Source organism: Bubalus kerabau, chromosome 1 (genome assembly GCF_029407905.1).
Source record: "Bubalus kerabau isolate K-KA32 ecotype Philippines breed swamp buffalo chromosome 1, PCC_UOA_SB_1v2, whole genome shotgun sequence".
Lineage (NCBI taxonomy): Eukaryota > Metazoa > Chordata > Mammalia > Artiodactyla > Bovidae > Bubalus > Bubalus kerabau.
This window is the reverse complement of record NC_073624.1, coordinates 95,468,373-95,491,570: the sequence shown is the minus strand read 5'-3', so window position 1 is coordinate 95,491,570 and position 23,198 is coordinate 95,468,373. Positions and strand designations below refer to the sequence as shown.

General features: G+C 45.6%; 1 protein-coding gene across 1 annotated transcript; it reads right to left on the bottom strand.

The window, feature by feature from the left end:
• Positions 1 to 19,141: 19,141 nt before the first annotated feature.
• KRT18 (keratin 18) lies at positions 19,142 to 22,739 on the bottom strand. The gene is made up of 7 exons (XM_055566377.1): positions 22,267 to 22,739; positions 21,403 to 21,485; positions 20,962 to 21,118; positions 20,255 to 20,419; positions 20,027 to 20,152; positions 19,617 to 19,840; positions 19,142 to 19,323 (listed from the first exon to the last, which is right to left on the bottom strand). Exons 1-7 carry the CDS (start codon positions 22,678 to 22,680, stop codon positions 19,203 to 19,205), a joined length of 1,290 nt encoding a protein of 429 aa, XP_055422352.1. The 5' UTR covers positions 22,681 to 22,739; the 3' UTR covers positions 19,142 to 19,202.
• Positions 22,740 to 23,198: the final 459 nt, after the last annotated feature.

Here is a 23,198-nt window from a genome sequence, read left to right as displayed (position 1 = left end):
GTTCATTCATTCACTCATTCATTCAAGCACGAATGAGGGGGACTCTCCTGCTGATTCAGTGGCTAAGATTCTGAGCTCCCAGTGCAGGGAGCTGGGCCATCCCTGGTCTGGGAACTAGACCCCACATGTTGCAAATAAGACCCAGTGCAGTCAAATAAATTAATTAAAAAAAAACTAATGAGAGTTGAGCTTTAAGCCAACTTTTTCACTCTCCTCTTTCACTTTCATCAAGAGGCTTTTTAGTTCCTCTTCACTTTCTGCCATAAGAGTGGTGTCATCTGCATATTTGAGGTTATTGACATTTCTCCTGGCAATCTTGATTCCAGCTTGTGCTTCTTCCAGCCCAGCATTTCTCATGATGTACTCTGCATAGAAGTTAAATAAGCAGGGTGACAATATACAGCCTGGACATACTCCTTTACCTATTTGGAACCAGTCTATTGTTCCATGTCCAATTCTAACTGTTGCTTCCTGACCTGCATATAGGTTTCTCAGGAGCCAGGTCAGGTGGTCTGATATTCCCATCTCTTTCAGAATTTTCCAGTTTATTATGAGCCACATAGTCAAAGGCTTTGGCATAGTCAATAAAGCAGAAATAGATGTTTTTCTGGAACTCTCTTGCTTTTTCCATGATCCAGCAGATGTTGGCAATTTGATCTCTGGTTCCTCTGCCTTTTCTAAAACCAGCTTGAACATCTGGAAGTTCACAGTTCACGTACTGCTGAAGCCTGGCTTGGAGAATTTTGAGCATTACTTTACTAGCATGTGAGATGAGTGCAATTGTGCTGTAGTTTGAGCATTCTTTGGCATTGCCTTTCTTTGGGATTGGAATGAAAACTGACATTTTCCAGTCCTGTGGCCACTGCTGAGTTTCCAAATTTGCTGGCATATTGAGTGCCCCACTTTCATAGCATCATCTTTCAGGATTTGAAATAGCTCAGCTGGAATTCCATCACCTCCACTAGCTTTGTTCATAGTGATGCTTTCTAAGGCCCACTTGACTTCACATTCCAGGATGTCTGGCTCTAGGTGAGTGATCACACCATCGTGATTATCTGGGTCATGAAGATCTTTTTTGTACGATTATTCTGTGTATTCTTGTCACCTCTTCTTAATATCTTCTGCTTCTGTTAGGTCCATACCATTTCTGTCCTTTATCAAGCCCATCTTTGCATGAAATGTTCCCTTGGCATCTCTAATTTTCTTGAAGAGATCTCTAGTCTTTCCCATTCTCTTGTTTTCTTCTATTTCTTTGCATTGATCGCTGAGGAAGGCTTTCTTATCTCTCCTTGTTATTCTTTGGAACTTTAAATTCAGATGCTTATATCTTTTCTTTTATCCTTTGCTTTTTGCTTCTCTTCTTCTCACAGCTATTTGTAAGGCCTCCTCAGACAGCCATTTTGCTTTTTTGCATTTCTATTCCATGGGGATGGTCTTGATCCCTGTCTCCTGTACAATGTCACGAACCTCCATCCATAGTTCATCAGGCACTCTGTCTGTCAGGTCTAGTCCCTTAAATCTATGTCTCACTTCCACTGTATAATCATAAGGGATTTGATTTAGGTCATACCTGAATGGTCTAGTGGTTTTCCCCACTGTATTCTGTCTCAAAAACAAAGACACCTGACTGTTTATAGGTGACTTACCACGTGCTGGAACTCTGCCAAGTCTCAGGGGTACAAGAGTGAGCAGGACAGCCTAGTCTCTGCCCACAGGGAGCTTTCGATGTAGAACTTTGCTGTGCAATACAGTAGTCTTAGCCACTAGCTAAGTGGCTATAATAGTCTATGACTATTTAAATTTAAATTAATCGAAATTAAATATAGTAAAAATAAATTTTCTCAGTCACATTAGCTATACTTCAAGTGCTCAGTAGGCCCTATGAAGTTGGTGGCTACCATACTGGACAGATATAGTATACTTCCTTTACTGCAGAAATAAAAGATCTTTTGGATGCTATCTAGAGGCGGAAGGAGGAAGAGGGATGGATAAGGCAGATGGGTCATGTATCCAGATCTAGATATATGTCATCAAAATGACAGAATGAAATGCTTTAGATTGTGGCTTTTAAACTTTTTTTGATTAAAATCCACAGTAATACGTATATATACATATACATATATATATATTTATAAAACATCTCTCTCTTCACATTAAGAGTTTCATGAAACAGTATAACAGTATCCACCCGTACCATATGGGATGCACTCCAATTTAGTTTATTTTACCTTATTCTATTAATTTTGTTAAAAAATTTTATGTATATGCTGTTTCGGAGAAGGCAATGGCACCCCACTCCAGTACTCTTGGAGTACTGATTAGACAACTCTTCTGCTCATACTCCTTCCTTTGAAAAATACTGCCTTAGACATTAGTGAGGGTAGGGTGAGGTGATGGGGAAGAGAAAAGAAGAGTGACGGAAGAGTGAAGAAGCCTTCCTGGAAGAGATTGTAGTGGCTTTAGAAGAAGAGGGAAAGGAGCAATATTAGTCTGGCATAGTGAACTAACTTGGGGTGGAGGACTTGGGCCACAGGGGGCTGTAATTCATTCCCCAAATCTAGATGGCTTCAAAGTCTCTTCCTGTTCTCCTCCCTCCCGTCGCGGGCTCCCAAGCCCTTTCATCTGGCCTTGAGTGTAAATCATTAGCTCTAGCAGGGGACACAAAACAGCACTCTAACACAGGTATGTGTGGGAAAGGCCTGGAGGAAAGTCAACAATGTAAATGAGTGAAAAAAAAAAAAAAAAAAAAACAATGTAAATGAGTGCCTTCAGATCCTGAGGGGTTGGCTGGTGGAGAAAGCTTAGCTGCTTTGGTAGGGACCTGCTGACCCTACTGCCTGGGGTGGGGTAGGGGGAACTCTGCCTGCTTTAGGCCCTAAATCCCTCCTGTTGCAGCACCAGCCACTTCTTCATGTTCTGGTCGGGGCCTTTGGGAGAAGCAGCTTCCCAAGAGCTGAGGATCACTAAAACCATTCATTCATTCAAATTCTTTGTATGTTCTTAGGTAGAGAAGTGCTTTCCCAGCTTAGTCCCAAGCAGGAGAGTCCAAGGCCAACAGTGGAGCTAAATCTGTACACAGTGCTTGGGGTTCCCTCTACACAGGTTAGGAGAATAATAATCACTCACAGATGGCTCAGACAGTAAAGAATCTGCCTGCAATGCAGGAGACCTGGGTTCAATTCTGGGTTGGGAAGATTCCCTGGAAAAGGAAATAGCAACCCATTCCAGTATTCTTGCCTAGAGAATTCAATGGACAGAGGAGCTTGGTGGGATACAGTCCATGGGGTCGAAAAGAGTTGACTATGACTGAGCAACGAACACTTTCACTTTCACAGATAATATTTCACTGAGAAGGGAGTTCTGTGTAATTCTAGTGGGCAGAGCTGTGTCTTGAAGGTTACAAGAAGGTAGATTTCAGCCCAGTATCAGTGGCAATAATACTCTGGTAACTAGAGTGCCCAATGGGGACACTATCTTTCTTTTAACTTTTTTTTTTTTAATATTAGAGTATAGCCAGCTAACAAAGTTGTGATAGTTTCAGGTGGACAGCAAAGTGACTCCGCCATACATATACCTGCATCCATTCTCCCCCAAACCCCCCTCCCATCCAGGCTGCCACACAACATTGAGCAGAGTTCCCTTTGCTATGCAGTAGAGCCTTACTGGAAAAGGCAATGGCACCCTACTCCAGTACTCTTGCCTGGAAAATCCCATGGACGGAGGAGCCTGGTGGGCTGCAGTCCATGGGGTCGCTGAGTCAGACACGACTGAGTGACTTCCCTTTCACTTTTCACTTTCATGCATTGGAGAAGGAAATGGCAACCCACTCCAGTGTTCTTGCCTGGAGAATCCCAGGGACGGGGGAGCCTGGTGGGCTGCCATCTGTGGGGTTGCACAGAGTCGGACACGACTGAAGCGACTTAGCAGCAGCAGCAGCAGAGCCTTATTAGTTATCCATTTTAAATATAGTGACGTGTGCATGTCCATCCCAAACTCCCTAACTATCCCTTAAAGGGCCACTATCTTAAGTCACTTACAGGCTATCGTTAAAAACATTTTTTTTTTTTTTAAATTGAAGTATAGTTGATTTCTAATATTATATTAGTTTTAGGTATACAGCAAAGTGATTTCAGATACTTACAGGCTATCTTTAAGAAAAGTATTTATTTATTTGTTTTTGGCTGTTTAGTGTCTTCGCTGATGCATGCAGGCTTTCTCCAATTGTGGTGAGCAGGGGCTACTGATTAGTTGTGGTCCTCGGGCTCCTCACTGCAGTGGCTTCTCTTGTTGCAGAGCAGGGGCTCTAGGGCACACAGGCTTCGGTAGTTGCAGCCCTCTGGCTCTGGAGTGTGGCTCAGTAGTTGTGGCATACAGGCTTAGTTGCCCCACTGAATGTGGGATCTTCCCGGACCAGGGATCGAACCTGTGTCCCATGCACTGGCGGATTCTTAACCACTGGACTATAGGGGAAGTCCTTTACAGGCTATCTTAAAGTCTTCCCACAGAGGACAGATGTCAGGAGGGCCACAAGGAAGATTCCTACCCTGAGAGACCAAATTTGAATCTTCGTTACTTCTGAGGACAAAGCAGATGCAAATCCCTAATCTCCTGGACCCAGCATGGCTGGGTGGTGGGAGGAATGGGAAGTCAGGCACTGAGTGACCTGGGCCGCCTCCTAAAACTCCGGGACTGTAAAATGTGTGGAATTCTAGGGAACATCATGACTCACTTCCACCTGTATTATTTCAAGTAATCCTTACAACCACCCATGAAGTAGTTAGGGCAGGACAGGCGAGTGTCTACACCTAATAAATGTGTGCTCAAGAAAGCAATAGTCACTCATGAAAAAACTAAGGCCCCGAGGGTGGCTGACTCAAGGTCACAGAGGTAGTGACAGGGCTGGGACAAGGATTTGGATTTCTTTTGCCATGGCATGTGGGATTTCAGATTCCTGACTAGGTTCAGGGATTGAACCTGGGTCCCTGCAGTAGGTGTGAAGTCCTTAACCTCTGAACCACCAGGGAAGTCCCAGGGATTCCGAGCTTAGATCTTCCCTGCTTTTCACACCCCAGTGGGTGACCCAGCCCGGGAGGAGATGGAAAATCTTTCTCCTTACCCCTCTTCACCAAGGAGAACTGAGACTTTCCCCAGGGTGGGGAGATGGGAGAGGGACCTGGGCCAGAGTGAGGAGACTCACTGGATGGTAAGAGTCTGTGCGGCCACCCTTCTGATTCCTTGTGACCAGTCGGCATAAGCAGATTGTGGCAGAGAGGGAAAGAGCAGGGGAGGGCGATTATGGAAACTGAAGAGAAGAAGGGGGAATTCTAGTGCTCACCTGCTTATCATAATATCCAGCCTTAGATAGCACTTACTATAGGTTAGACGTTGTACAGGAGGCAGTGACCAAAACCATCCCAAAGAAAAAGAAATGAAAGAAGGCAAAATGGTTGTCTGAGGAATCCTTCCAAAGAGCTGAGAAAAGAAGAGAAGTGAAAGACAGTGGAGAAAGGGAAAGATACACCCATCTGAATGCAGAGTTCCAGAGACTAGCAAGGAGAGATAAGAAAGCCTTCTCAAGTGAACAATGTAAAGAAATAGAAGAAAACAATAGAATGGGAAAGACTAGAGATCTCTTCAAGAAAATTGGAGATACCAAGGGAACATTTCATGCAAAGATGAGCCCAATAAAGGACAGAAATGGTATGGACCAAACAGAAGCAGAAGAGATTAAGAAGACGTGGCAAGAATACACAGAAGAATATGCACAAAAAGGTCTTAATGGTCCGGACAAGGGCTTTCCTGGTGGCTCAGAGGTAAAGAATCTGACTGCAATGCAGGAGACCCGGATTCAATCCCTGGGTCAGGAAGATCCCTTGGAAAAGGGAATGGCTACCCACTGCAGTATTCTTGCCTGGAGAGTCCCATGGACAGAGGAGCCTGGAAGGTTACAGTCCATGGGGTCAGATAACCATGATGGTGTGGTCACTCTACTATAGTCAAACATCCTGGAGTGTGAAGTCAAGTGAGCCTTAGAAAGCATCACTAGGAACAAAGCTAGGGGAGGTGATGGAATTCCAGCATAGTTATTTCAAGTCCTAAAAGATAATGCTGTTAATGTACTGCACTCAATATGTCAGCAAATCTGGAAAACTCAGCATTGGCCACAGGACTGGAAAAGGTCAGTTTTCATTCCAATCCCAAAGAAAGACAATGCCAAAGAATGTTCAAACTACTGTACAACTGTGCTCATTTCACATGCAAGCAAAGTAATGCTGAAAATCCTTCAAGCTAGGCTTTAGCAGTACGGGAACCAAGAACTTGCAGATGTATAAAGCTGGATTTAGAAAAGGTAGAGGAACCAGAGATCAAACTGCCAACATCTTCTGGATCACAGAAAAAACAAGGGAATTCCAAAAAACATCTACTTCTGCTTCACCGACTATGCTAAAGCCTTTGACTGTGTGGATCGCAGCAAACTGTGGAAAATTCTTCAAGAGATGGGAATACCGGACAACCTTACCTGCCTCCTGAGAAACCTGTATGCAGATGAAGAAGCTACAGTTGGACCTGGACATAGAACAATGGACTGGCTCAAAATTGGGAAAGGAGTATGACAAGGCTGTATATTGTCACCCTGCTTATTTAACTTATATGCAGAGTACATCATGTGAAATGCTGGACTGGATGAATCACAAGCTGGGGAGAAATATCAACAACCTCAAAGATGACACCACTCTAATGGCAGAAAGGGAAGAGGAACTAAAGATGAGGGTGAAAGAGGAGAGTGAAAAACCTGGCTTAAAACTCAACATTCAAAAAACTATGATCATGGCATCTGGTCCCATCATTTCATGGTAAATAGATGGGGAAAAAGTGGAAACAGGGGCAGATTTTATTTTCTTGGGCTCCAAAATCACTGCGGATGGTGACCACAGCCAGGAAATTAAAGAAGCTTGCTCTTTGGAAGAAATGCTCTGACAAACCGAGACAGCATATTAAAAAGCAGAGACATCACTTTGCTGGCAAAAGTCTACGGAGCCAAAGCTATGGTTTTTCCAGTTGTCATGTATGGATGTGAGAGTTAGACTATAAAGAAGGCTGAGCACTGAAGAATCGATGCTTTCGAACTGCGCTGGAGAAGACTCTAGAGAGTCCCTTGGACAGCAAGGAAATCAAACGAGTCAATCCTGAAGGAAATCAACTCTGAATATTCATTGGAAGGACTGATGCTGAAGCTGAAGCTCCAATACTTTGGCGACCTGCTGCAAAGAGCTGACTTGGGAAAAGACCCTGATGCTGGAAAAGATTGAGGGTACGACGAGAAGGGGGCGACAGAGGATGAGATGGTTGGATGGCATCATACTTTGGCTACCTGCTGCAAAGAGCTGACTTGGAAAAGACCCTGATGCTGGAAAAGATGGAGGGTATGACGAGAAGGGGGCGACAGAGGATGAGATGGTTGGATGGCATCACCTACCAACTCAATGGACATGAGTCTGAGCAAACTCCGGGAAGATAGTGAAGGACAGGGAAGCCAGGTGTGCTGCAGTCCATGGGGTCGCAAAGAGTTGGACAAGACTTAGGGACTGAACAACAGCATAGATTAGATGGGTCCAACAAGCTTTACATGTGTTAGTTCATTTAATCCCCCCAACATTGGAAGGACTGATGTTGAAGCTGAAACTCCAATACTTTGGCCACCTGATATGAAGAGCTGACTCATTGGAAAAGACCCTGATGCTGGAAAAGATTGAGGGCAGGAGGAGAAAGGGAACAACAGAGGATGAGATGGTTGGATGGCATCACTGACTCAATGGACATGAGTTTGGGTAAACTCCGGGAGTTGGTGATGGACAGGGAGGTCTGGCATGCTGCGGTTCATGGGGTCGCAAAGAGTCGGACACGACTGAGCAACTGAACTGAACAACCCCCAGAAGCAGGTACTACCCTTAGCTGTATTTTAGGAACAAGAAAACTAAGGCACTGATAGGTAAGGAATCTGTCCCAGGGTCACCCAGTCTGTGAGTGGTTTTCCTGGGATTTGAGCTGGGCTGTCTAGTGAGGGGGCTGCCACCCCTGGGTCCAGAAACCATCTTCCCTCCCTAGTTCCCTCAGTGGGCACCTGGCCAACCCACTGCCCTGGCACCCAGCAGGCCCTACTCAAACCAGATCACAACCCAGACCTTCTCCAGGGCTGCAGTCCTTGTTCGTGGAGCTGAAGGGCAAAGAGGAAATGTGAGAAATGTGAGAACAAAAAGAAGCTTTGTGTCGGGGTGGGATTCCCCTTAAAGCCACAGCCAAGGTGGAACGGATGGGGGTGCTGAGAAGGACGCAGAGAAGGCGCCAGAGTGTGGAGCCGCGGGCAGTGCGGGGGTGGGGACCGGCGGGCAGGAAGCAGGACCCTAAATCTCAAAAATTCTCCTTAAAGGACTCTCTGGAGCTGGCGGAGCTGCTTCTCAGCTCTGCGCTGCGCGTCTCGGCTCGTTTCCCGAGCAAACCGCGTGGGGAAGCTGCATTCCGGCCCGCACCCTCCTTTTCCCATTGCGTCCGCCACCCTCGGGTCTGCCTCTCCTATCCCCAGTTCCCAGTGGCGTCAGCAGGGGGCGCCTGGGTGTCTGCAGCCCCAAGGGCTCAGGGCTGTCTCGCCTGTCCCTGTCCCGTGGCCTCTGCAAATCTGGGTTCATGCCCGGTGCAGGGCCGCTGTATCCCCAGAACCCCTCAGTTGGGTCTCCTGGTTTCCAGTTTGTTCTGGAACTTCTGGTAGCTCCCAGGGCGAGTCCCGGGGCACCTGCAACGCCTCAGTCTCCTAAGAAGGAGGAGCACTTTCCTATCATAACACATAGAACTCAGGGGGAAAAAATCTCAGGTATGTGTGTGTTGAGCGCATGTATGTTTAAGGTAAGGATCGACTATTAAAAAGCAATCTTAAGGTTATTTTTGGAGAGAATAAATGAGAAACATTTTACAAACCCATTTTTAAGAAATTAAACTTTTATTTTGAGATAATTGTCGACACATGCATTTGGAAATAACACAGAGAAATCCCACGCACTCTTTACCCAGTTTCCCCCAAGGGTAGCCTCTTACAAAACTGTAGTACTATAGATCACAGACAAGGCTTTGATCTTGATGAAGGAAAGATACAAGACATTTCCATCACCACAAGGATCTCTGGTGTTATCTTTGTATGGCCACACACTTTGCTCTGGCCCCATTTCCTTCTTAACACCCACGCCCCTCCCGCCAACCACTGAATCACTAAGTTGTTCCCCATTTTTATAACTTTGTTATTTGGAGAATGAAATAGACATGGAATCATACAATATGTGACATTTGGGACTGACTTTTCTCAGCATATTTCCTTGGAGATTCACCTGGGCTATTGCATATAGCCGAGAAATATTCCACTGCAAGGATGTGGTACTGTTATTTAACCATTTACTTGTTGAAGGACATCTATATTGTTTCTAGTTTTTAGCTATTTTAAGAATACAGTTGCAGAACTTCCCTGGTGGTTCCAATGACTAAGACTCTGCTCTCCCAATGCAGGGGGCCTGGGTTCATTCTCTGGTCAGGGAACTAAACTCTATATGCCTCAACTAAAAGATCCTGTGTGTCACAACTAATAAATAAATCTTTACAGATAAATTAATTAAAAATTTTTTACAAAGGATAAAGTTGCTTTTGCAGTACAGATTCTTTTTGTGAAGATAAAGTTTTTGTTTCTCTAGGATCAATGTCCAGGAGTGCAAGGCTGCATTGTGTGTGAGATTTTTAAGAAACTGCCAAACTGGATTTCAGAGTTGTGCTATTTTCCATCCCTGCCAGCGATGTATGAATGTTCCAGTTTTTCCACATCCACTCCAGCATTTGGTGTTGTCCATTTAAAATTTTTTAATCATCTTAATTGGTGTGTAGTGATATCTTGTTGTGATTTTAGTTTGCATCTCCCCAATAGTGATATTGAACATCTTTTCATATGCTTATTTGCCATCTGTATATCCTCTTCAGGGAACTGTCTCTTCAAATTTTAACCCATTTTCTAATTGGATTGTTTGTTTTTTACTGTTGAGTTTTGAGAATTCTTTATATATTCTAGACAGTAGTACCTGGGAGGTGTATGGTTTGCAACTAATTTCTCCTAGTCTGTTGCTTGTCTTTTTTTTTTCCCTTAGAGTTTTTTAGTATTGCGTTTTACATTTAAGTTTGTGATCAATTTTGAGTTAATTTTTGTATGAGGTGTAAGACATAGATTGAGATGGTGGTGGCTGTTTTTCATTTGTGATTGTCCAGTTGCTCCAGTACTGCTTGTTGAAAAGGCTATTTTTTCCTCCATTGAATTGCTCTTTTCTTTTTGTCAAAAACTGGGCATATTTGTGTGAATCTATTCTTGGATTCTGTATGTCATTCCAGTGATCTGTATGTCTGTCTCTCTGCCAGTACCACACAGTCTTGATTACTATAGTGAAATAATGTGTTCACATCATGTGGACTGATTTTTCCTACTTTCATATAATTGTTTTAGCTATTCTTGTTTCTTTGCCTTTCCATATACATTATATTTTTATTTTAAAAAGTTTTTCTTATTTTACTATAGAGGAAAAAATAGCCTTGTGACTATAAAAAGATTGCAAAGATGTTAAAACTAATAATATCAGCTTCATTGGCTTGTTGTGAGGATTAAATGTGTGGGTTGTTGTTGGGAAGTTGTATCTGAGTCTTTGAGACCCCATGGACTGTAGCCCACCAGGCTCCTCTGTCCGTGGGATTTCCCAGGCAAGACTATTTGGAGTGGGATGTAAATTTTAGAATAATCTTGTCTCTACACACACACACACACATAATCCCATTTCATTGTTGATGTTGGCAATTTGTTTCTTCTCTCTCTTTTGATTTGTCAATTTTGTTCATCTTTTCAAAGAGGTTGTTCTTTTTAAAAAATTTTTATTTATGTACTTATTTTTGGCTGGGTCTTCATTGCTCCACACAGACTATCTCTAGTTGCGGCGAACAGGGCCACTCTCTAGTTGCAGCGCTCAGGCTTCTCATTGTGGCCTACAGGCTTCGGTGCTTCACAGCACGTGGGGTCTTCCCAGATCAAGGATTGAACCTGTATCTCCTGCTTTGGCAGGTGGATTCTTTACTACTGAGCCACCAGGGAAGCCCCTCAAGGAAACAGTTCTTGGGACTTCACTGGTGATCCAGTGGATAAGAATCTTCCTGCCAGTGCAGGAGACATGGGTTCGATACCTGGTTGGAAAGGATTCCACATGCCCTGGGGTGACTAAGCAGCTACTGAAGCCTGTGTACTTAAAGCCAGCACTCTGCAGCAGGAGAAGCCACTGCAATGAGAAGCCTGTGTATTGCAGTGAAGAGTAGCTCCTGCCCCCGCTACTAGGGAAAGCCCTAGTGTAGCAAGGAAGACCCAGAGCAGCCAAAAAAAGTCCTCTCTTTCATTATTTTCTCTGTTGCTTCTCTGTTTCCAGTGTCACTGTTTTCAAAATTTCTTCCCTTTAAATTTCCTTCTTTCTGCTTGCTTATGGTTTATTTTGCTGTTCTTTTTCTATATTCTTGAAATGGGAGCTGAGCATGAATTCCCCTCTCAACATTGCTTCATCTGTATCCTACCATTTTTGAGATAATGTATTTTAATTTTCATTCAGTTTATTGTGGTTTTAAATTTCTTTTGAGACTTCTTTGACTCATGGGTTACTTAGAAGTGTGGTATTTCATTTCTAAGTATTTGGAGAGTTTTCTCTTATCTTTATGTTGTTGTTTTCTAGTTTGATTCCATTGTGGTCAAAGAAAACATTCTATATGATTTAAATTCTTTTCAATTTTCTGAGGTTAGTTCTGTGGCCCAGGATATAGCCTGTCTCAGTATATGTCCAGTGGGCACTTGAAAAGATTGTGTATTCAGCTGTTGGTGGGGGTGAACTGTTTTATAAATGACAGTGAAGTTTTATTGGTTGATAGTGTTTCTGAGTTCCTCTTTAGCTTTGCTGATTTTCTGTCTAGTTGTTCTATCAGTTAGTAAGAAAGAGGTGTTGAAATCTCCAACTATAATTGTAGATTTTTCTGTTTCTCCTTTCATTTCAATCAATTTTTTTACTTTACATATTTTACAACTCTGTTGTTAACTGCATATATGTTAGGATTGCTGTGTCTTCCTGGTGGATTGAATTCATATCATTATATAGTGTCTCTGCTGCTGCTGCTGCTGCTAAGTCGCTTCAGTAGTGTCTGACTCTGTGCGACCCCATAGACAGCAGCCCACCAGGCTCCCCCATTCCTGGGATTCTCCAGGCAAGAACACTGGAGTGGGTTGCCATTTCCTTCTCCAATACATGAAAGTGAAAAGTGAAAGGGAAGTCGCTCAGTCGTGTCCGACTTCTAGTGACCCCATGGACTGCAGCCTACCAGGCTTCTCCGTCCATGGGATTTTCCAGGCAAGAGTACTGGAGTGGGGTGCCATCGCCTTCTCTGATATAGTGTCTCTATCTCTGGCAATTTTCTTTGCTCTGAAGTCTACTGTATCTTATATTTATACTGCCACTTCTGCTTTCTCTTGATTGATATTCCATTACATATCTTCTTTTTTCATTCTTTTACTTTTTATACCCGTGATTTTTAAAAATTTGATACATTCACCTGTAGAAAATTTTTTCATCACAATATTCTAAATAGATTTAACAACCCATTAGATTTAATAATCCATTAAACAATTGTTCAAAAATGTAGTCAACCAAGTCCCTGTTGTTGGGCATATAGATTATTTCCAAGTTCAGGACATTGTAAAATTTTGCAAAATTTCTAATATTTTTATGTCCTTGATTTGAAGTGAATTTCTTTTTTAAAAATTTTATTTTTCATTAGACAGTAATTACTTTACAATATCGTGATGGTTTTTGCCATACATCAGCATGGATCAGCCACAGGTACACATATGTCCCCTGCCTCTTGAAGGCCCCTGTCCCACCACTCTAGGTTGTCACAGAGCCCTAGCTTTGGGTTCCCTGCTTCATACAGCAAACTGCCACTGGCTGTCTGTTTCACATATGGTAATGTATACGTTTCAATGGTCTTCTCTCAAATCATCCCGCCCTCTCCTTCTTCCACTGTGTCCAAAGTCTGTTCTTTATGTCTGTGTCTCCTGTGCTGCCCTGCACGTAGGATCACCAATACTACCTTTCTAGATTTCATATATATGCATTGATATACCATATTTACCTTTCCCTTTCTGACTTACTTCACTCTGTTTAGAAATGAATTTCTTATAGACACATTTATAACAAAAAAAGATGGTTTTAATAGACTGCCCAATTATTTTAGAACTGGAGCCATGTGACAAGGTAATTACTGCCAAAGATTCCTGAAAGTCAGACCATTTTGATTATTACACTGACCTTGTTGCCTTTTAAGGTAACCAAACCCACTTTGCCTCTGGTGGTCAGCTGCTGCCTCTGGCCTCTCCATGCTGGTATCCATCATTGCTATGGAAATCAGGAAGCCCATTTCCATAGCAACCTGTCCATCTTCATTCCTGAGTGCATAGAAAAATCAGCACAGCCCTTTTAAAGAATGATGTGCTTCTCTCATCAGTATATTTCTCAGTGCCTCAGTGAAGGACGTTTCCCTTAGGCCCTCTTGGGGGAATTATTTAGGAGTGAGTGAATGGATTGTACATGATAAATCCCCTTTAACATTCCTGTCTAAGTCTTTGGATTTCTTTTTCTGTGTTATACAATAGGATTTCTCATATTACAGCTTCATTCCTCGTGCACCACTCCTGAATCCAGGTTTTAACAAATTAAGGAAAGAGATAAAAATCATTCCTAAACTGCTGGAGTTAGCACACTGAGTTTGGAATCCCTGAACCCATATTAAAAAATTCAGCCCAGGGAATTCCGCCTGGCAGTCCATTGGTTAGGACTCTATGCTTTCACTGCTGAAGGCCGGGTTCAATCCCCAGTTGGGAGCTAAGATCCTGCAAGCCATGCTGCTGCTGCTGCTGCTAAGTCGCTTCAGTAGTGTCCGACTCTGTGCGACCCCATAGACGGCCGCCCACCAGGCTCCCCTGTCCCTGGGATTCTCAAGCCAAGAACACTGGAGTGGGTTGCCATTTCCTTCTCCTGTAGCGAGGCCAAAAAAAAAAAAAAAATTCAACCCAATTCTAAAACTGTGTTCCTTCCTCTCTGGTTTAGGATCTTTAGAATCCTACTCTATACATTGTGCTTCATAAACTAGTAAATGTTTGCAATTTTTGTGAGTTTTCTCTTCTGGGGTCAGATTTTGTGTTGTCCCTCTAGTTGTGTGTCTGAGCTGTCCATGGCACATTGACTGCTGCAAGTGAGGCTTTTACAGAGTTTCCAAGTAAGACAAAACCAGCCTCATTAAACAGAGAAAGAGGGGCTGCCTCTGCCAGCCAGTGAGATTTAGCAGGGCCTGGGCATTCAGCATCCTCAAATATATCCCAAAGCCCCTTTGCCTATTCTTAGGATTTCTCCTTAATCTCTTGGTTTTTCCCATAAGACCTGGGAAGGTTGTGATTTCAGTGTATGTAATCCAACAACCTGCAGAATCAGGCTTCAGCTGCATCGGCCCCATGGCTACAGGAGTTAAGAAATTCATTTAGGAAGTCTTTCTTGGGATCAGCCTGGTCCCTTTAAGCCAAGAATTTAAAAGGTCAAGCTTGCCATTTCCTTTTCTTAAGCTCATTAGTACAACCAAAGCAGCCAGACCACACCAGAGTCCTTGATCTCCTTTTCCTTTCCTGCCTTAGGAGGGAAAGCCATGGTGCTGACCCTCTGTACAGACTGGGTCTGACTCTCAACCTTGCCTGCCCATTGGAATCACCTAAGGGCTCTTTGGGGCTTCCCAGGTGGCTCAATGGAAAAGAATCCATCCTCCAATACAGTAGACTCAGGAGATGTGGGTTTGATCCCTGGGTTAGGAAGCTCCCCTGGAGGAAGAGATGACAACCCACTCCAATATTCTTGCCTGGAGAATCCCATGGACAGAGGAGCCTGGTGGGCTACAGTTCATAGGGTCACAAAGAGTCAACACGACTTAATGACTGAGCATGCACACCAGACTCTTAACATTTGCCTTGAGTCCTGTGCCCCAACCTCAGAACAACTGAGTCAGAATATCTGGAGATGGGACCTGGCCTTGGTATTGTTTATGAATCTCACCAGGTAATTCAAATGTGCATCCAAGGGCTGAGACTCCAACCCCTGCTTCCCCCCCACCCCACCCAAACCCCAGGTTTAAGTTGTAATGCACAGAGGAAAGAGTTTGGGACTGGGAATCTGGAAATGTAGTTTCCTGTGTTAAGCTTCTTGCTCTGTGGCTTCAGACCTGTCACATGATCTCTGTGAACCTCAGTGCCCACCTCTCTGGGCCAGAGCCAGTAATAACTGCTGCCTCGCATGCTTCACAGGATTTTAATGGGATCAAATGCGTGAGCGCCCTGGGAACTGTAAGACATTGTCCAACGGGAGGGCTAGTCATACCAGATGTCTCATCTCAGGTTACTTCCATCATTTGCCTCAGTTGCAAGCACTGCTCGGGCTCTGCCAGGTACTTTCTGCTTCACCCTCGGGCAGGTGTGTGTGTGTGTGTGTGTGTGTGTGTGTGTGTGTTAGTCACTCAGTCGTGTCCAACTCTTTGTGACCCCCTGGACTCTAGCCCACTAGGACCCTCTGTCCATGGAATTCTCCAGGCAAGAATACTGGAGTGGGTTGCCATTCCTTTCTCCAGGGGATCTTCCCCACCCAGGGACTGAACCCAGGTCTCTTGCATTGCAGGTGGATTCTTTACCATCTGAGTCACCAGAGAACCAGGTATACATCCCATACTGTTTGCTGAGGTCAGTCTAGTCTCAGGCCTGTCTACTCGCTGTCCCACATAAGTCTCTTTGTTTTAGAGGCCTAAGAAAAGCTAGATTCCTCTTGACTAAATTTCAGCGAGGTGACTTTCCTGGCAGTCTAGAGGTTAAGACTCTGTGCTTTTACTGCAAGGGCACAGGTTTGACCCCTGGTGCGGGAACTCAGACCCCACATCCTGTGCAGCAGGCCCCCCCCACCCCCGCCACCCCGAATTCCAGTGGTGGCCTACCAGCGCAGTAGAATACTTTGTTGGGGGCTCATCAGACTTCCGGGGCACTTGTGTGGTCAGAGGGATGTACTACTTGCCATGTGATACTTACACGTTTGGAAAATGGTGGAGAGGACCGCGTCAGACTTCTACCTCAATGGCCTTCCTATAACAAGTCTCAGAAAGTAAAGCTCAACCATCTTGCCCCAAGGTTTCATTTCCTGTAGACTCCTGCAAAGATTAGCGTTGGGGGATGATAACGGTTGGGAAAGAAGTCGGATAAGTGATTGTTATTTTATTCAGGGAAGCTAGGTTTAAGAAGGGTGAGAAACACCTCACTAGGGCACCTTGCTTTCAGGAAGGATGTTTTGAAGGACCCAGGTGACCTGCAGAAGCTCCCAGATGACCTCTCCTTGTGACTCAGGAAGAGTGACCCTTGCTGTGCTCACTTCACCCACCCTCTGACTCATCTTCTCTGGGGGAGCCTACTGTGGTAAAGATGCCCAGTCCCTTCCTCTGGGGGCTTCCCTGCGCCCTCGAGGCTGCCTGTCCTGGCGCCGCTGTCCTCTGGGCCTCTCAAGGACAAAGGGGCTCCAGCAGTACTTTCTTTAGCTTTTCTTGAAGGACCTTCATGTTTTTAGAGATTGCAGAATAAACACACTGTATTTCTTAAGTAAAAACTCAGTTTTCCATTTTAGTCGGGGATTCATTATCCTGGGGTCGTCACATTTGCACTTCCCTGACTACAGTCTTCCTGGCTTGCTCTGTCTGGCCTATAACACTTAACTTCTTGCTAACATGCTGTATTGCAGTTAGTATCTGTTTCCTGTCACCAGAATATAAACTCCATGAGGACAGATATTTTGTCTATTTGGTTCACTGAAAATCCCTAGTGCCTAGAAGAGAGGCTGGTACATGGTAGGTGCTCAGTAAGTATTTGTTGAAAGAATAAATAAAAATGCACATCCTTTTGATCGTTAGGCTGTGAGCCCCATGAGGTAGGGGCAGTACCAACTTTGTTTACCACATATATGCTGACAGGGCCTGGCACAAAGTAGGCACTGCATAAATGTTAATATTTGGTAATATGGCAGTCTAACATCTCATTTTTAGGAATTTATAGATAAATTCCTAGATATGCTCACATACGACATATTACTTAGATATTAAATGCATAATAGTCAACATTAATTGCAGCATTTTTGCAAAAACAAAACTACTGGAGACCAAGACATTCATTGCTAGAAGATCCAGGTTAAGTAAATTCATACTCCACACACTAAAATACCAAGCAGCTGTTCAAAATAATGAGACATATGATGTGAGATCAAATGTAATAGCCCCTTTCCCATCAAATGACAGTTTTTTTTTTTTTTTTTGAATTGCTGAGACCCGAGAGAAAATTACTGAGGATTCTTTTAAAATAATTATGCCAACATCATTCCTATACAGATGCAATAAGAAGTCTTATGTAAAATGGTATCATATTTTGTATGATGTTTCACAAACTAGACGGATGACAAATTACTAAGGCAAGGATCAAGAAAAAATCTAAATATCATTTCTCGAATTGGTCTGTGGAGCATGATTGAACCTTATACAGAGCAAGGTTCTGATTTTTTGAAAGAATTTGTAGAGTGTAGTAGTTACTCTGTATTGCAGATTAAAAGCAGATTTATGTGATATAAACATTCAACTGGACAATGGGTAGGAAAAATTAATTGAAATTGGCACCAAAACAGGATGTGTGACAGAATGCATAATCGTTGCAATTCTGTTTTTTTTTCCTCCCTCGATCCTGGACTAACAATTTTTTAGTAAATGGAATATGCATATGGGTTCCAAATGAAGGTAGAAGAGATTCCAAATTCACTTATCTGGGTTTAAAAAAAAAAGGTAGGTCTACATATATTGATTCAGAAAGGTATCCACGATACACTGTGAAATTAAGAAAACAGAGTTTAAGAAATCGAGGTGCAGAACAAACAGTATAATCCTACATATACAAAATAAAATGTGTTTGTATGTCTAGTTTAAGAAACTTTTATAGTGGTTAACTGTGGGGAATGGAATGGGACATATTTAATTTTCTTTCCTTATTTCCTTTTGGATTTTGTGCATTTTAAAAATACTTTTAATTAAAAAAAATAAATTACCATTCCAATCAAGGCATGATTAATTTTAGCCATCCTTTTTTTTTCACTAGATGACACACTTCCAATCAAAAGGAGCCAATTGTGCAACCAGGCAGTCATATTAAATAAGTCAGAAAGAGAAAGACACATACCATATCACTTACATGTGCAATCTAAAATATGGCACAAATGAACCTGTCTACAAAACAGCAAGACTCACAGACATGGAGATCAGACTTGTGGTTGCCAAGGGAGGAGATGGCGGAGGGAGGACTGGGAATTTGGAATTATCAGGTGCAAAGTATTATATACAGGATGGATAAATAAGGTTCTACTGTACAGCAGAGGCAACTATGTTCAATATCCTGTAATGAGCCGTAATAGAAAAGAATATAAAAAGAATAAAAAATGTTTCTATGAAGTAAAAGAAAATGGGATAGTATCTACTCCATTGGGTTGATCGTGAGCATTACATGAAACAGCCTGGCAGAGGACCAAGCACGAAGCAAACTTTTGATAGTAGCAATGAACTATTAGTTATTTACAAGAAACCCACATACACACTCACACACGCATCTGTCCTTGGCACGACTTCTTCCTCAGGCTCAGATTTGTACCAAAGAGCACTTGTCAGGTGGGAACTTTATGATCACCAGTTTTCTTAACCTTAGATTCACAATTCTATTGCAATTTTCCCCACTGCCCTTGGCCCATCTCATCTATTAGCTCCCTCTTATGTCTCTGAGAAGCTATTTCCCAGAGCCCAGATACTTCCTCTGCCCATACCCCCACTCATATGAAACCCCTGAGCCTAGAGGTGATTTCTGCCTGATCATAGACAGGTCTGTCAGGTCAGGGCATTCGTACGCTCACAGTATGAAAACAGACACGGAAGACACAAAATGATATGCAATAACGTCTCAACTTTTATTGACCTCCTGCTCCCCAGGGGACCCTGCTTCTGCAGCCTCAGTGCCTCAGAACTTTGGTGTCTGATGTCTCAGACACCACTTTGCCATCCACGAGCCTGAGGGTGGTGGTCTTCTGGATGGTTTGCCTGGAGTTGCTGCTGTCCAGAGCGTCGCCAAGACTGTAACAGAAGACAAAGCCCCAGTTATAAACAGCCCCGAAGAGAAAAGAGAAACAAGGAAAATGAAGAAAAATACGCCTGGCCTTATTTCCTAATTCCCCCTTAGCTGCTTAAGCCAAATTCCACCTGTGCCTTAAGAACAGCTAGGGCTGACACTTGGTCAGTTCTCTTCTCGGGGCATGCACAGAGCACCAGCCCAGTGCTCAGTGGGCCAATAAACAGGCATATGGGGGCTTGGGGATAAGTGGTAGCTTGATCCTAGCTTCTAGGGGTAGGAAGAGAGCCTCACTCACCTGAAATCCTCCCCATCTTCCAGCAGACGGCGGTAGGTATTGATCTCAGCCTCCAGCTTGACTTTGACATTCAGCAGGGCCTCGTACTCCTGGGTCTGGCGTTGCCCCTCTGCCCGGGTCTGGGCCAGCTCTGACTCCAGGTGCAGGAGGACTCCGTTGAGCTGCTCCATCTGCATGGCGTAGCGGGCCTCCACTTCCCTCAGGCTGTTCTCCAAGCTGGCCTTCTGCAGGGGCACAGGGAGGAGTGTGGGGTGAGACAGAGTGGAGGGAGAGACTCTGCAGCTTTCAGCCCTCTTTGAAACTTTGTTGAGTGCCTACTATTTGCCAGGCACTAGGCTAGTGGGTAGGAGCAATGGGAAATGCAATGGGAGAAACAACTGTTCCCAGTGAAAGGAGCTGAGGGTTCTTACCAGATTTCTCATGGAGTCCAGGTCGATTTCCAGGGACTGGACGGTGCGCCTCAGCTCCGTGAGGGTCATCTCAGCAGCTCCTATCTCAGCTGTCTGAGAGGTGACCACTGTGGTGCTCTCCTCAATCTGCAGGGTAGATATGGTCCTCAGGTTCCTCCTTCTCCATCAGCCTCCCTCCCGCACCCTCATGCTTCTGTGCTGAGCCTGGCATCCATCACTCTCTCGTACCTGCTGGGACCAGTACTTGTCCAGCTCCTCTCGGTTCTTCTGAGCCAGCTCGTCATACTGGGCCCGGATGTCTGCCATGATCTTGCTAAGGTCCTGAGGTTTGGGGGCATTCAACTCCACGGTCAGCCCAGAGTTGGCAATCTGGTTTTGTAGACCCTTTACTTCCTAAAAGAGAGAGGGACAAATGTGAGGAAGGTTTCAGGGTCAGAGCTCCAGGAAGCCTCTTTATCTGTGACTGCCTCTTCCAGGAGTCCTACAGGATCAGTTGGGGAACAGAACTGAGGAATTTTGACTTTGCTCTCTGGGCAATGCCAATTCTGGGCTTCTACTCCATATGGGTAAAATGGCCACTGTTAACCACCCATGCCTGTTGCTCACAGGTGGTGGTTTCTCTCTCCTTTCTTCACCCTGTCCCTCCATCTACAGACTACTCCTTGCATCTTCCTCCCTCACCATCCTCTATCACATCTCACCTCCACTGTTAGCTGTTTCCACCTTGGTCCTCATTTCGTCCTCTCACCCATGTCTTTTTGACCTCACCATGCTCTAATTCCGATTAACCACTGAGCATGGCAACAGTCTAATTAAGAAGTGCTTAGGCTGGTAGTTCTCAACTTCCCTGTAAGTCTTCTTGTATGTGGCTTGCTCCATCTACTCCCCCACCCTGACTTGTCTTGACCCCTTGGTGGCCAGGGGCCACTGCTTGCCTCCTCATGGTTCTTCTTCATGAAGAGCAGCTCCTCCTTGAGAGCCTCGATCTCAGTCTCCAGCTGCAGCCGGGTGACATTGGTGTCATCGATGACCTTGCGGAGCCCGTGTATGTCACTCTCCACAGACTGGCGCATGGCCAGCTCTGTCTCATACCTACGGGGAGTGAAGGTGATCAGAAGGGCCCCGCCTCTGGTCCCAAACCTTGTCAACCCATGCCACCTCCTAAAAGCAGCCTCATGCCCACTGCACACCAGCCACCTGAAGTCAGGAATCAAGCACTAAGCCTCTGAACACCGTTCCTGGCACTTGGGGAGCAGAGTTCTTCACACTGAGTTACATGAAGAATAAATTGATGGTGCTTTACTCTCATCCACCCCGCTCCACCCACAACTGAACAAAATCCCCTTGACCCCAGCTTCCTAAACCCCCAGCCTTACTTGACTCTGAAGTCATCAGCAGCAAGACGGGCATTATCAATCTGCAGAACGATGCGGGCGTTGTCCACAGAATTTGCAAAAATCTGGGGATATTGTAAACAGAGGTTGCTCCATGAATAGATGTTAAGTGATGAAGTGGGCTGAGTGGAGGGTGTTATGTGTCTCTGAAAAAAACTTCCTGGTCCCTGGAATAACCAGAGGCTCTCCTCCTATACCTAGGCCCTTCCACTTGTGCTCCTCATACTGCTCCCTCCTTTCCCGGACTCCCAAATTCCACCTTTCCCAGTCTCGCACTGCCTCTCTTTCTAGACCTCTGCTGGCTGGCCTGTCTACTAAATGAGCAGCTACTGAAAAGTCCTCTCCCAGGTTCTCTCCTGCTGTTTTTAGTGCACCTGCTCAGCGCAGGCCCCATTGGCCTCTCCCACAGGTAGGCCTTGTGTTTACTCCAGGATGACTCAGCCTTAGCCACATCCGCTTAACCCCTCCAACTGTCTTCCAGAAGCTGGAGTGTCTGGGTCCTCTGTGTGGGCCTGTTTCGCCTCCCTGCATGCTGTCCGCTCCTCTGTGAAGCTCCCCCTCCTCTTCCCACTCTCCCCTGTGGAAGCTCTCCGTGCCCTTTCACCCACCCTTGGGGTCCCCGTGAAGTGGGGGTAGGGAGGCGGTGTGTGTGGAAATCCGGGACATCCCTAATCCCCGCCGGGTGGAGTTGGGGGCGAGGCGGGAGATAGGGAGGGGAGAGGAGTGCATACACCTCCCCCTACTAAAATTCCTATCCTTGGGGTAGGGGGAGGAGAGAGAAGGGAGTGGATGACTGGAGGGTCACACTGGTTGGGAGTGGGAGCCACTCCCGCAGTGCCCACTTACCTGAGCCCTCAGGTCCTCGATGATCTTCAGGTAATGCCCCCAGTCTCTGACCTGGGGTCCCTTCTTCTCCAAGTGTTCCCGGATTTTGCTCTCCAGTCTCCGGTTATCTGCCTCCAGGCTCCTCACCTTCTCCAGGTAGGAGGCCAGGCGGTCATTCAGGTCTTGCATGGTCTCCTTCTCGCCCTGGATGCCCCCTACACCCACCAAACCCCCGGCCATCCCGGCGCCCAGGTTCCCGGACCCCCAGCCGCCCCGGACGCTGGTGGTGCGGGACACGGAGATCCGGGAGCCCGAGCCCCCGGCGCCTGCATAGACGCTGGCCGCGCTGCTGACCGGTCGGACCCGGTGGCCCGACGACTGCACGGAGCCCAGGGACCGGTAGTTGGAGAAGGTGGATTGGGTGCTGAAGCTCATGATGCTTGTTCGCGAGGAAAGAGCGAGGCCAGGACTCAGGTGCTGGGTCGTGGAGTGTGTGAGGTCCGCAACTCAAGTTATAGCTCCCAGGGATGGGGGCGGGGTTGGGGTCCGGACCGGCGAGCCCCGCCCCCGCTATCAGAGTCGCCGCGGAAGCCTGGGTCACAGGTGGGACCGCGGGGACTTGGCGCCCTTGGTTTCTCACCCTCCCGGCCTTTCCCCGCCCCCTCTGCACCGCCCCACCAAGGCCTCCCTCCACCCCCCAGGGAGGGGGTGAGTGAGTGGGACCGGGCCAGCCAAGGGCAGAAGGTGAAGTTGACTCTGGCAGCTGGAATTTCAGGGCAGGAAATGACGTTATTGTACCCCCCTTTCCCAGGTGGAGGGAGGTACTGGCCTCGTAGAGAATTTGGGGGATGAGTGTCGAGTTGTGTGTGTCCTGTCCTCAGCCTGCAGGCCAAGTTCTCGCCTGCAAGGGGCGTCTCGGGGGAAATCCCAAAGCCCCAGGAGTCTTGGGGAAG